At 33.8% G+C, this 13,053-nt stretch overlaps 2 protein-coding genes across 2 annotated transcripts in view; one reads left to right on the top strand and one right to left on the bottom strand.

Annotated features, from left to right (window-relative positions):
* The first annotated feature begins 14 nt into the window (after nt 1-14).
* Nucleotides 15-3,103, top strand: chac2 (ChaC, cation transport regulator homolog 2 (E. coli)). Its single transcript, XM_073828623.1, has 3 exons — nt 15-690; nt 825-860; nt 2,116-3,103. Exons 1-3 carry the CDS (start codon nt 556-558, stop codon nt 2,491-2,493), a joined length of 549 nt encoding a protein of 182 aa, XP_073684724.1. The 5' UTR covers nt 15-555; the 3' UTR covers nt 2,494-3,103.
* Nucleotides 3,104-4,771: 1,668 nt separating this feature from the next.
* The window catches only part of psme4b (proteasome activator subunit 4b), a 42,994-nt gene continuing 34,712 nt past the window's right edge, over nt 4,772-13,053 (bottom strand). The window contains exons 40-44 of the mRNA XM_073827879.1: nt 9,917-10,072; nt 9,657-9,813; nt 8,593-8,726; nt 8,336-8,474; nt 4,772-6,081 (exon numbers count right to left, since the gene is read on the bottom strand). Coding sequence (XP_073683980.1) covers nt 8,340-8,474; nt 8,593-8,726; nt 9,657-9,813; nt 9,917-10,072 — 582 coding nt within the window. The 3' untranslated portion in view covers nt 4,772-6,081; nt 8,336-8,339. The remainder of the gene's footprint in view (nt 6,082-8,335; nt 8,475-8,592; nt 8,727-9,656; nt 9,814-9,916; nt 10,073-13,053) is intronic.

Here is a 13,053-nt window from a genome sequence, read left to right as displayed (position 1 = left end):
CGTGTTCTTCCTTGAAATATTATTACATAACTTGCTTTACACAAAGAACTATTATACCAACAGGTTTCATCAGAATCCTGTACAATTCCAGAACTGTATTAAATACAACGGTGGATATTCTGGTAGATATTATGTAAAGGTTTATTTTTAAAGCCGGCGGCTTTTATTTTGAAAAATAATCTTTTGTATATTACCCTTCTCATACATTTAATGAATGGCGTACAGCCTTTAACGTTGAAATACATGTATATTTAGTTTTTATTTGATTTTAGTGAAAGCCATAGTGTTAATGTCAGCGTAAGTCAATCAGACGACAACTCATATGAGACCTAAAGCGATATCCGGCTAGATCTGTATCTGCCCTGGGCAAGTATGACTATTTTTTTGTATTCTTTAGCAATTATAATAATTGTGTTGTGACCACACCTATGCCAACGGTGTCACCATATCTAACCAAACTCGTCAGTGGCACACGGGCCTTAAAAAACCGTCTATCGGTATATAAGTGCAGTAACGATATGTGTTCAGAAACACTGTGAGCTCTGAGCAGGAAACATGTGGGTTTTTGGTTACGGTTCTTTGATTTGGAAAGTTGACTTTCCATATGAGGAGAAACGAGTGGGTTTCATCAAAGGTTTCAGTCGCAGATTCTGGCAGGGAAGTACGGATCATCGCGGGGTACCTGGAAAGGTATGGTCCCGATTATTCCCTATCAAAGTCGTATTTAAGGAGCATTAGGTGCACAGTCATAGTGACCTTTCAGGATGGCAGAGGATTTTAAACAGGACGATTAACGCTTTTATTTCTTATTGATTATATTTCAGCCTGGTCGGGTGGTGACATTAATAGAGGACCCTGAGGTAATAACTGTCAACCTGTTAAATACTGCTTGATTTAAACGGCTGAAACCAATACAATGCCGACATATGGGACACATTATTTTATTTTTTTAAGCATGGAAGGCTTTTTCAGAGATACCTTTTGAAAATGAATTATCTAATTCTATTATATTTGTAATAACCTAGCATGAAATATATATAAATTATAATTTGAAAAAAATATATAGAAAATATATAAACTGTAAATTATATAGCATAATCTTTAATGAAATGTAGATAGTTTTAAACACATCAAACTTTAAAATGCTTATGCAGTATTTTTATACAGTGTCAATTTTGTTTTTATAATTCACAATAATGTTTTATTAATTGTATTATTATTATTATTAAAATTATTTGTGATTAACCTTGCATGAAATTTAAATAATTTTAAACAAAAAAATCTGTATCCGGCCTTATAATGGTGACACAGTATATTTTTTTTAGTCAGTGTGTCAATTTATTTTTTATTTCACTTAAAAAAAAATCATTCATTTTTAAATTAACTATTATTAATATATATTTCAAATAACCTGCTAATTATATAACGATCCAATGTAGCTAGTTTTAAACAAAATTTCTGTATTCCACCTTAAAATGATTATTCAGTATTTTATACATTGCCAATTTATTATTTTATTTTTTAAATAATTTGAAACACAAAATAACTGTATCTAGCCTTATAATGGTGATGCAGTGTTTTTTATACAGTGCATCCATTTTTTTAATTCACTTTAATAATATTTTATTTTTAATGTCATTTTTAAATAAACTATTATAACAATGAACATATCATGAAATTTAGCTAATTTTAAACAAATCCAATGTCTGTATATCCTGCCTTAAATGGTTAATACACAGCATTTTTTATACAATGACTCATTTAATTCACTTTCATATTTTCAATTGTATTAAATAAAACAAGATTTATTATTAAACCATTTATACACATTGTATTTATTTATGCACTTTATCATTTTTTAAATTGAATTTATTAAAATAAATTATTTCGTGATCTTCTGAGGTTTAACATCTGAGATTGAAACACTTCCCTTTCACTGACCATTTAATAATACAGTTTCAGAACTTGTTTTATACAATATTAATAAGTGCCATAGTTTTAATAAAATGTCATTTACATCTATTAATCCAGCAGATATATTTTTTAATCTTATGCTACAAATGTGAATAATCCAAACAATTTTTCCCTGTTTGTTCACACTCTGTTTACTTGTAGGGCTGTGTATGGGGCGTTGCTTATAAGTTGCCATCAGGCCGAGAAAAGGAAGTGAAAGAGTATCTGGACTACAGAGAGAAAGGCGGCTACGGAGTGATTACGGTTACATTTCATCCCAAAGACGAAAATTACCAACCAATGCAGGACACATTGCTCTACATCGGCTCCTCTGACAACCCAAATTATCTTGGCCCAGCACCTTTGGAGGCAATTGCTCAGCAGATTGTAAAGTCTGTAGGGCCCAGTGGCAAGAATACAGATTACCTGTTTGAGCTCGCCGAAGCCCTCAGGCAACTAGTACCTGAAGACTTTGACGATCACCTGTTCTCTTTGGAGCGCCTCGTGAAGGAGCTGCAGAACCAGGAGCAGAGGCAGTGATATGCTATTGTCCTTAATCTTCTGAAAAACTCAGGAATTTAGTCCATTTGTTGCTCATATATAGATTATGACAGCTGATGCATGCTAAAAGGGATTACCTGATAAAGCGTTTGATAAGGAATACTTAAAGTACCGTTCTGTTTTTAAATAGGATTACTTAATATGTGGTAGTCTCTTTAATGAACAGGTTAATGTACACTTAATTTTAACTAAATTTAAACCAAACTAAATTTAATGTAACTAAATTTCAGTTTTTGATATATTGTGCACAATACAATATATAATGTCATTTTTGTCCATGAAAATGTAAAGGAAGCAACAGTTAAATTTTCTCAGAGGTTGGTTTATTTTACTCAGGATACTTGAATGTGTTACAAAGCCATTTCCTATTTATTTTTAAAGTTCTTACCATCCTAATCTGCAAATAAGCCATAGCAAGGTGAATCTCATGAACATAAATGTGTTTATTTGAGTGTTTATTACAGAATTGTTTTGCAATGTATAAGATTTTAATGACATTAAACTGTTTCCCAGGTAAATTCACACTAACATAGTATGTTTTTTTTTAAATGCCCATTACAGAAAAATAAAATGGATGTTTTTACTTTAATGTGATTTTTTTTTTATCTCTTGTCTTTATTGGGATTTGTGAAATTCACCCAAGCAAAGCTTTTATGAAAAATTTGTAAGGAAGGATAAAAAAAATTGATTTCTCGAGTTAGTATTTTCTTAAATCCCTAGAATCGATTAGTATATTAACCTGTTTTCAGTTAACGAACGTAACATTGTAGCTTGATTCCCATCCATTACATCGCAGTAAGATATGTGCTTTGTTCATTTTGTTATGAAACAAAGTCTTAAAATTCAAATTCTCTCAATTTTATTACAATATTCAAATAATAAATACCGTTTTGGCGCTGTTTAATGTAGAGTGACAGATCGCTGTAGTGCCTCAGTTTGAGAGAAGGGGCGTCAACTGATCGTCTCCTCCGCTTAATATCCGTTTCAAAGAACCATGAATAAAAATCCTAAATTATGTTAAAAGAAAGAGTACAATTTACCGAAATCTGTATCCTTCCTCATGTAATTGCGCAGTGTTTCAACCCTGGAAAGAAGTCATTATAACAGCTTATAAACAATGTCACATAATGTAACATTTACCTCACGAAATAAAACACACTCGGTGACGCTGGTTATTAGTCAGCTAGAAAGATTAACTCCATAAAGTGGCATTTTGCTAAATATATCCACCATAAAACACATTCATTATAATTTTTTACTGTTCTTTTCATGTTTAATTTGTTAAAATCCGTCACGTTTTTAATGACACCATTGAAATGTATATTTCAAGTAGAAATATAACTATGTAACAGTAACTTTGTGTTTAATTTGCAACGTCTGCAACATTTACCTCAGTAAAAACATATTCAGTTACTGTTCTTCAATGTTTAATATGAGTAAATCCGTCACGTTTTAATAGCAGCCACCATTTATTTTTTTTATTTTAAAAAACGAATAGGAGTAGAAATATAACCATGTAATATAGTGTAATATAAGCGTTTGTATACTACTCAGTTAATTGTAACCTTCAATTTTATAGAAATGTAGTACTGACTGTATATTTTATATTATTAGTTGAGATTTTATTTCCTTAAGAAATATTGGCTTGTGCTGTTCCTGATACACATCTAAAATAATCTATATTGAATCAAATTGAATGGAATTGCAAGCTTGTGAATTAGAATCAAATCAAATAGTGAAATGTGTCAAAACACAGCCCTAGTAATTTATCAATACGCATAAGTCTGTTGTATTGACAACATTGTGTGTACTGAAACTTGAAGTTCACCATTACTACTTAAATGAGTTGTTCACTTTAAGAACAAAGATGTACAGATAATGTATTCACCCCCTTGTCATCCAAGATGTTCATGTTTTGCTAGTTAAGACCCTTCTTTCCTCAGCTGTGATCGTTTAGAGCCTTTTGAAGCGATATTGTGGAAGTTTAAATTCGGGGGCACCATAGAAGTCCATTATATGGAGAGAAATCCTGAAATGTTTTCCACAAAAATCATAACTTCTTTACGACTGAAGAAAGACATGAACATCTTGGATGACAAGAGGGTGAGGACGTTATCTGTAATTTTTTTTTCTGAAAGTGAACTACTCCTTTAATAATAATAATAATAATAATAAAAATAATAATAATAATAACAATAATGATGATGGCATATTTATTGTGAGACCCAAAAATAACAAAATAAAATGCAACAGTGGGTAATTTGTTAAAAACAATACATTTATTGGCCTTGAGAGTAAAACAAAGCAAACATCTAAAAAAATAGAGAAAAATCACTGCAGTTTTGGCACTAAGCTAAATAATGTTTCTGTTATGTACACTTCCGAATGTAAAACAAAACTAACCATAGAACCTGAAACCCTTCCCGGCGCTTTGAGTGACAATCTAAAGTGGTTCTTCAGTACTGAGGCTGGAGTAAAGAGTGACAGAAAAGAAAAAAGAAAACAATCCTGGATTCTGTCACATGCCAATAAGAAATGGCTCAAAACATGATCGACGATAGTTGAATTTGGTCAAACATGCACACTCACACCAACATGCACATGTATCTCGCCGCTTTCCACAAACTCCCATCCTGAATCCGGCCTGTCTTTTCTCGCACGAAGACGTGTCAGTCATTTATGCATAGATAAATGCATATGTACACATAAATACACAAACACATAGGACACAAAACAAAACCCTGTTACAATGGCATGTGAGCAGAGAGCTACAGGACGATGTCAAAGCTACCTTCAGACACACATACCACAATAACGTCACAGTACTCAGACTTGCGTCCTAATGTGATGATAAATAACCAGGGCTTGGCCCGAATATATTCTTCATCAAGTTACCGATGCGCTTTTTCCAAAGAGGTGCCTGTCGCATCAAATTACTGTGGAGGTTTCGGATAAAAAAAGATGCCAAAACGTCTCTATGTCACTCAACCAAGACTCGCATGCTGCTAGCTGTAAAACGAAATGCTAAAAGATGAAAAATCTTCCAGTTAAATGCAGAAAAGTGGTTCAGATCACTGAGAACCTCACAGGAGAGAGCATCATGGGGGCTTTGGAGTTGGATTTATGGGGCGATCCATAGGCTGTCCTTCATCACAGTTTATGTCAACACGCAGGATTATATAGGGAAAAAAAACTATCTGTACAATAATATTACAGACTGCAGGCCATATGTTCCTGCACTGGTAAACCTTAAATATTAAGTATAGTTGAAATGCAAAAATATGGGCTAGGTATATACATACAAACAGTACGTACAGAGTATATGTCTAGGTTGTTAAATCACTCATCTCGTGTCTCCTTCGTGCCTATATGTGCCTCCTGCCCTCCTCTCGTCGTGTGCTCATGATTTAATGGGCTCCTGGGTCTGGGTTCGAGAGGTTCTGCTATAGATGCTGAGATCCTGAGCGTCTGTGTCCTCCCATCCCATCCTCGTGAATGCATAAGATATTTTACTTGAATATAAAAAAAAAAAAAAAAAACTAAAACCTGCAGCAACGTTGTCACAACCTGAAAAGAAAGAGATTAAATATCATCAGGTCATGATCATGCAATTAAGCAGCGTTTACCGACTACAAAAGCTTTCATTTATGAATTACTATGGCAACAGAACATATTATTAGCAGAGTCAGAATCAGTAAGGAAACTACTACTTTCAAAACTAAACAGCATTAACAGGTCATTACAGGAGTAATTTGTCCCAAAACCAGAATAGTCTACTGAAAAATGGCTCTAAGTTTATTCACCCTCAGACTATCCAAGATCTAGATAAGACTGCGTTTTAGGGCCACTTTAAAAAATAAATCTAAAATTAGGAGATAAATAAATAAAATAAATAATAAAGTCGAAATTACGAGAATAAGTCAAAATCTTTCAAGAATAAAGTCAAAATTTAAAAAAAAAAAAAAGTTTAAAGTAGGAGAATAAAGATGAAATTAGGAGAATAAAGACAAAATATTTCGAAAATAAAGTCAAAATTATAAGAAAAGTCAAAAGGTTTCGAGAATAGTTGAAATTACGTGAATAAAGTCAAAATGTCTCGAAAATAGTTGAAATTACGAGTAAAAAAGTTGAAATGTTTTGAAAATAATGTTGACACGTTTTGAGATTAAAGACAAAATTACGAGAATAAAGTCGAAACGTTTGAGAATAAAGTCGAAATGTTTCGAGAATATAATCGAAATTAAGAGAATAAAGTTGAAATTACAAGAATATAGTCGAAATTAAGAGAATAAAGTCGAAATGTTTGAGAATATAGTCGAAATTAAGAGAATAAAGTCGAAATGTTTGAGAATATACTCGAAATTAAGAGAATAAAGTCGAAATTACGAGAATAAAGTCGAAATGTTTTGAAAATAGTTGAAATTGCGAGTAAAAAGTTGAAATGTTTCGAGAACAATGTCGAAACGTTTTAAGAATAGACAAAATTACGAGAATAAAGTCGAAGCGTTTGAAAATAAAGTCGAAATTATGAGAATAAAGTCAAAATGTTTTGAAAATAAAGTCAAACAACGAGAATGAAGATGAAATGTTTTCAGAATAGTTTGAATGTTTAGAGAATAAAGTCGAAATGTTTTGAGAATAGTTTGAATGTTTTGAGAATAAAGTTGAAATGTTTCCAGAATAAAGTTGAAAAGTTTCGAGAATAAAGTCGAAGTTACAAGAATACAGTTGAAATGTTTTGAGAATAAAGTCGAAATTCAAAGAACAAAGACAACATTACGAGAATAAAGTCGAAATGTTTTGAGAATATAGATTAAATTCCAAGAATAAAGTCAAAATGTTTCAAGAATAAAGTCGAAATGTTTTGAGAATAAAGTCAAATTCCAAGAACAAAGTTGAAATGTTTCGAGAATAAAGACGAAAATATGCGAATAAAGTCTAAATGTTTTGAGAATAAAGTCTAAATGTTACAGTAGTACTTTCTAGTAGTAGAAATGTGACTTTTGTGACCTTTCCAACGTGACTACACAATGCCTTTAGAAAACGACCAATCGTTTTGCTAGGTAAGACTATTAGCATTAATGGAAGATGAAAGAATAGTTTCTGCTCCCGCCTCGGTGTACAAAAATAAAGTGTGTCGTCATTTCGGCCTTTGTGGTAACATCCACCCCAGCACTGCAGCGCGGGTGCCGCCTCGACTGCACGGAGTGGCGGCCTTTGCATCTGGGTGGCCGCTTTCTCTCATGGTGGGGACGTTTTGTGCAGTTAAGGCGGTGCTTGCTTCACGGTCTCGGCGATTCCATGCGGAACATAATTTCAAACTGAAAAACTTGCGAAATCCACTTGATAAATTTTCAGAACAAAAAGGTTCTCAGAATAATCAATATTTGCATATTTTGGTGTGTCCTTAATTACAGCTTTTCTAAAATTATGCCCCTAAATAAGAAATATCCCAATTTATTGCCTTGCTTACAGTATCGCAATATACCGCAACCCCTGTATCATGATACATATCGTATCACCAGAATCTTGGCAAAAAACAGCCCTATATAACACCCTTATTCCTCAGCTGGAATCGTGTCAAGCCCTTTAAAGCTGCATTGAAACTGGACCAATTTTGACCTTCAACCTGCTGATCCCCATTAAAGTCCACTATATGGAGAAAAATCTTGAAATGTTTTCTTCAAAATTCTTAATTTCTTTTCGATTGAAGAAAGAAAAACCATGAACATCTTGGATGACATGGGGGTGAATAAAATAATCAGAAAATTTATATTCTGGAGGTGAACTAATCATTTAAACAAGTGTCTTTGTAACTTACCCATCTATGCATAGTAGCACGGTGACACAAGAAGGTCTGTGAGCACCACAAGCTGGTCGTCTGTGAACTGCTGCTTGTGCTCCAGCCAGTTGTCGTGATGAGTACGGCGGAAATTAGACAGTGTCTTTTTCACGGTCATCTAAATCAGACAGAGAGAGGCTTGTATTGATTTTTGTTAGATTTAATGGGCCCTAAGAGCGACGAGCACAAGAGGGAGACAGAAAGCAATTGTGTTTGTTGTGATGTGACCGGTGTACCTCAATAGGCTGCGTGTCGTTGAGGTGTGCGCTGAGGTCCATGAGGAGCTGAGGCATCCAGGTTGGGACATCATATGGACTGGATAAGATGCAAGCACTGAGACCTAGCACTCCGGCGTGACGCCGTACCAGATCTGAGGATAGACAAACATGGGGTAAATACAGCAATATGATTCTGTTTTTTCCACAATAAAAGTAACTGAATATCCCTATAAAAAATTGTTTTGTAGAAAATAATATAAATAATAAAAATTCCAATTCACATCGCAAAGACAAACAGCAACACATTTGTTGGGTTTTGTTGGATCAATAAGTTACACCTATTGGCATCTGTTGGGAGTTTGTTTTTTACCTGACTAAACACGTTTAGTCAGCATTTGTTGGAGCTGTGTAAACATGAGTTATTTCTCATAAAATTCTAAATCCAACAGCCAACTTGTTTGTTGGTATTTGTTGCCGTTCGCCTGTGCAGTGTGAATTGACCTTAAATAAAAACTGTTCAAACAAGATAAATCTGATTCTTGAGGTGTTTTTTTCTTTTAAAATAGTATACAAATAAAATGTATATAAAATATATATTTTAATTAACACAGATATTTAGATTAGAAGTTAATTATCTGGAAAAAAGAAAGAAGTGTTTTAATTTATTTTAAAAATAATTTAATTTGTTTTAAAGTAACATTTCTAAATATCAAAACAAGATAAATTGTTTTTATTTAGTTTTTTTCCACACTTGTTTACCTTGAATTTATATTAATTATTATAGCATTTGGCCTGAGATTTACTTATCAAGTGAATGTATCGTGTCTAAAGGATATTTAAATATTTTATTTGAAGACCAAAAATATGCACATAAAACATTACAACTCTTCTTTTCATTATTTTATTTACAGGCATTTCATGCTTTTTGTGACAGAATAATTAGACTGAGGGAATAGGACTAGACTCAGACCAGACTTAAACTTAAATGACCTTGGTTCATTTAGCAGGATTTAAATGTTACCACGTGCCATGGCTCTGAACCAAACAGCACACCACTGCATGTGATTAAAGCATGATCATACCAACTGAAGGAATGGTGTCCACCACAGAGCCTCTCTTCCTCTTTTTGGGTAATCTGGTTTTGCATAGAGCCTCGAAGTGAGTCTGCATGGAGGCATCCATTGCCAAGAAGTTACACTGCAGGAAGCCACTGAGAGTGGTGGCAGCCATCTCTCTCACCTAAGGTACAGAGACACGCAGAGATGAAGGTTTAATGAACGAGGCTGCATAAAAGTGAATAAATGATGATGCCAGCATGCTGCCAGTATGGCCTAAAAGGTACCTCCAGCTGTTCATCCTCCAGTAGCCTGATGACCAGTGCTCTTACGTCCTGAACAGCCTGCTCATTGCTCAGTATGGTGAACAGATTATAGAAAACCATTATCTGGAGGTATGTTAGCACTGAGAATCGTGCATGCCAAGAGCTGCTGCCAGCAATCTGAAATGATAACAAGAATCTTATGATTACACAGCAAACACAGTATTCACTACGACTGGGTAATAATTAGGGCTGCAACAACTAATCGATAAAATCGATTATCGATAATGAAATTCGTCGACAACGATTCTCATTATCGATTAGTCGGGTCCGCCCACAGTGCACGTGCACTTCAGAGGATCACGTCAAATTACAGCACTGAATGACGCATGTCTATAGACATAATGCATCTAAGAAGAGTGGAGGAAACAGACTGAGATGCTGCAGGAGAGATACGTGATCTGAGCTGCCCAAAACATGAGAATTCTTTATTTTAAACTATCTCTATTTTGAAGCTGATAGCGTAATGGCTTGCCCTGTGAGGCGCTTTGACAGATCCGTTCTCATGCTCGTATGAAAACTTTTAGTTTACGGTCATATCCTTATCTGTAAATGTCACAAATTCACACAAGCATTTCCATTTATGCATAAAAGTCCATCCTGGCAGTCTGTGTTAAGTTTAAATCTTTACTGAATGAGCGTCAGACAGCCGGAACAAAGAACACAGACAGGGAGACACTTAATACTGAGTCAGCGCAAAAACATTCATGTCAGCCGTTGAATGTTAAATTTAGATTTAACTACAATATGTAGTGCACGTATTTATGAAGGGTAGGAACTATAGGCCAGGGCTGTGACGGTGGCAGATTTTTACCAACTACGGTGGTGCGGTGTTTATATATAAAGAAATGAGCCTCAAACATTATTAACAAACGAGCGTGTTTAGCAACTCCGTCGTTGAAGAAGCAACCTTCAAAACGCTAAAATAAATCAACGAAATAAAACATTTAAATAAGAAAGTAGCCTAAATAAGAGTTAAATAGGCTATTAAACAAACATTCGTTGCAAAAAACAACCTCGACAGCTGATCAGAATTACTGGCCCGATTCCGACTGGAACCTCTCTTTCTCTTCCTCATTGCGCAGCTGCTGTTTTAAATAACAAGGTAATTACATTTATTTTCGTTTCTTTAGTTTATAAAGTTAATTTAGAAATATATTTGGAACACTTTTTATTTGTGAAATTCAAGTTTTTGTTTTTTAAATAAACGAAGCGCCCAGCGGCCGACATATGAATTTAGCCTTCTCAAATCATCACGATTTAAATTAAAATCCTTAGATATATGTATAAAAAAACTGAAAGCATATCACAATATTAGTTTAATCGTTTAACTTAGATAAATGTGTAGGCCCTATAGGCGCACATCTAATCGTTTGTGCGCAGAGTGAAAGCTTTACAGGACATGAAGGTGCAAGCGCCATGTGAAACTTCATTTTTGCTCATAAATGTAAGAGTAATACATTTACTTTAAATTATTACTGCACTACTATAAAACGAAATAATTCAAATCGAAAACAAAACTATTTTATTAGATATAGGCCTAATCCATAAAGATGCATTTAGGCTTTAAAAGCGCTTCCAGTGAGCAGATCTTTGCGACACTGACTCAGAAAATACTAGTTTATTAATAAATAATTTGAATATCTCCTTAATTTTCCCCCGCCACATTCATGGTAATTACTTTAGCTGGGGCTTTGAGGCCAGTTTAATCTTACTGCGTGCATCTGAACGTGGAACTCTGCTGAAGGCACTTGCGCTCGCTGATGCTGCTGTAGGCGGGACACTAAACACCGACACGGCAGAATAAATAGCAGAAACACTGTATTTTATGCTTGTTAGTGTGTTTTTCTTCAGATATTTGTCTTTTCACTTTATTACGACAGGTGAATTGTTGTAAATTGTTAAGCACTGTGTTTTCATAGCATTCAGAATGTGGAATAGTATGATTTTAAAAATAAATAATTGACATTTTTAAGCCAACTAATCGATTAATCGAAAAATTAGTCGGTGAACTAATCGATTATCAAAATAATCGTTAGTTGCAGCCCTAGTAATAATGGTAGGAGAATGCGTAGCATAAGCTCCAATGAGAAGTGACAAACACGGAAGCGCAAAAATTAGAGCAAAACTAAATACTGGGCACAAATTAGAAGTACAAAACTTGTTTTCCTTTTGCTGTAAACAAAACTTGGCCCTGTGTCATCTGCTGGAACGCCACTCTTGTGAACTCACGTACAACAGTAAGCAAAAGAGATTACTTTTTTTTTTACATTTAAAATTTGGATATTATTCTCACACATACACATCTATTCACTTTAGGAAGCCTTTATTAACCCCCTGAAGCTGTGTGGAGTACTTTTTATGATGGATAGATGCACTTTTTTGGGCTTCAAAATCTCAAAACCCATTCACTGCCACTATAAAGCTTGGAAAGGCCAGGACATTGTTTAACATAACTCTGATTGTATTCATCTGAAAGAAGAAAGTCATATACACCTAGAATGGCTTGTACAATGGCATTTTAGTGCCACGTAAAAAAAAAAAAAAATCTGATTACGAGATTAAAGTCATTATATTTTGAGAATAAAGTAATTATATTTTGAGAATGAAGTCGATGAGAATAAAGTTTGAAATGTTTCGAGAATAAAGTTGAAATGTTTTGAGAATAAAGTCGAAATGTTTTGAGAATAAAGTCGAAATATTTCGAGAATGAAGCCGAAATGTTTTGAGAATAAAGCCGAGATGTTTTGAGAATAAAGCCAAATATTACAAGAATAAATTTGAAATATTTCGAGAATGAAGCCGAAATGTTTTGAGAATAAAGCCGAAATGTTTTGAGAATAAAGCCAAATATTACAAGAATTCGAAATATTTTGAGAATAAAGTCGAAATGTTCCTAAAATAAAGCCAAAGTTACAAGAAAAGTCTAAATATTTTGAGAATAAAGTCAAAATGTTTCGAGAATGAAGTCGAAATGTTTCCAGAACAAAGTTGAAATGTTTCAAGAATAAAGTCAAAATGTTTAAAGAATAAAGTCGAAATGTTTCGAGAATGAAGTCTAAATATTTTAAGAATAAGGTTGAAATGTTTTGAGAATAAAG

Source organism: Garra rufa, chromosome 22 (genome assembly GCF_049309525.1).
Source record: "Garra rufa chromosome 22, GarRuf1.0, whole genome shotgun sequence".
Taxonomy (NCBI): Eukaryota; Metazoa; Chordata; class Actinopteri; order Cypriniformes; family Cyprinidae; genus Garra; species Garra rufa.
Note: the sequence above shows the minus strand (reverse complement) of the source record. Positions and strands in the feature narration are given on the sequence as shown.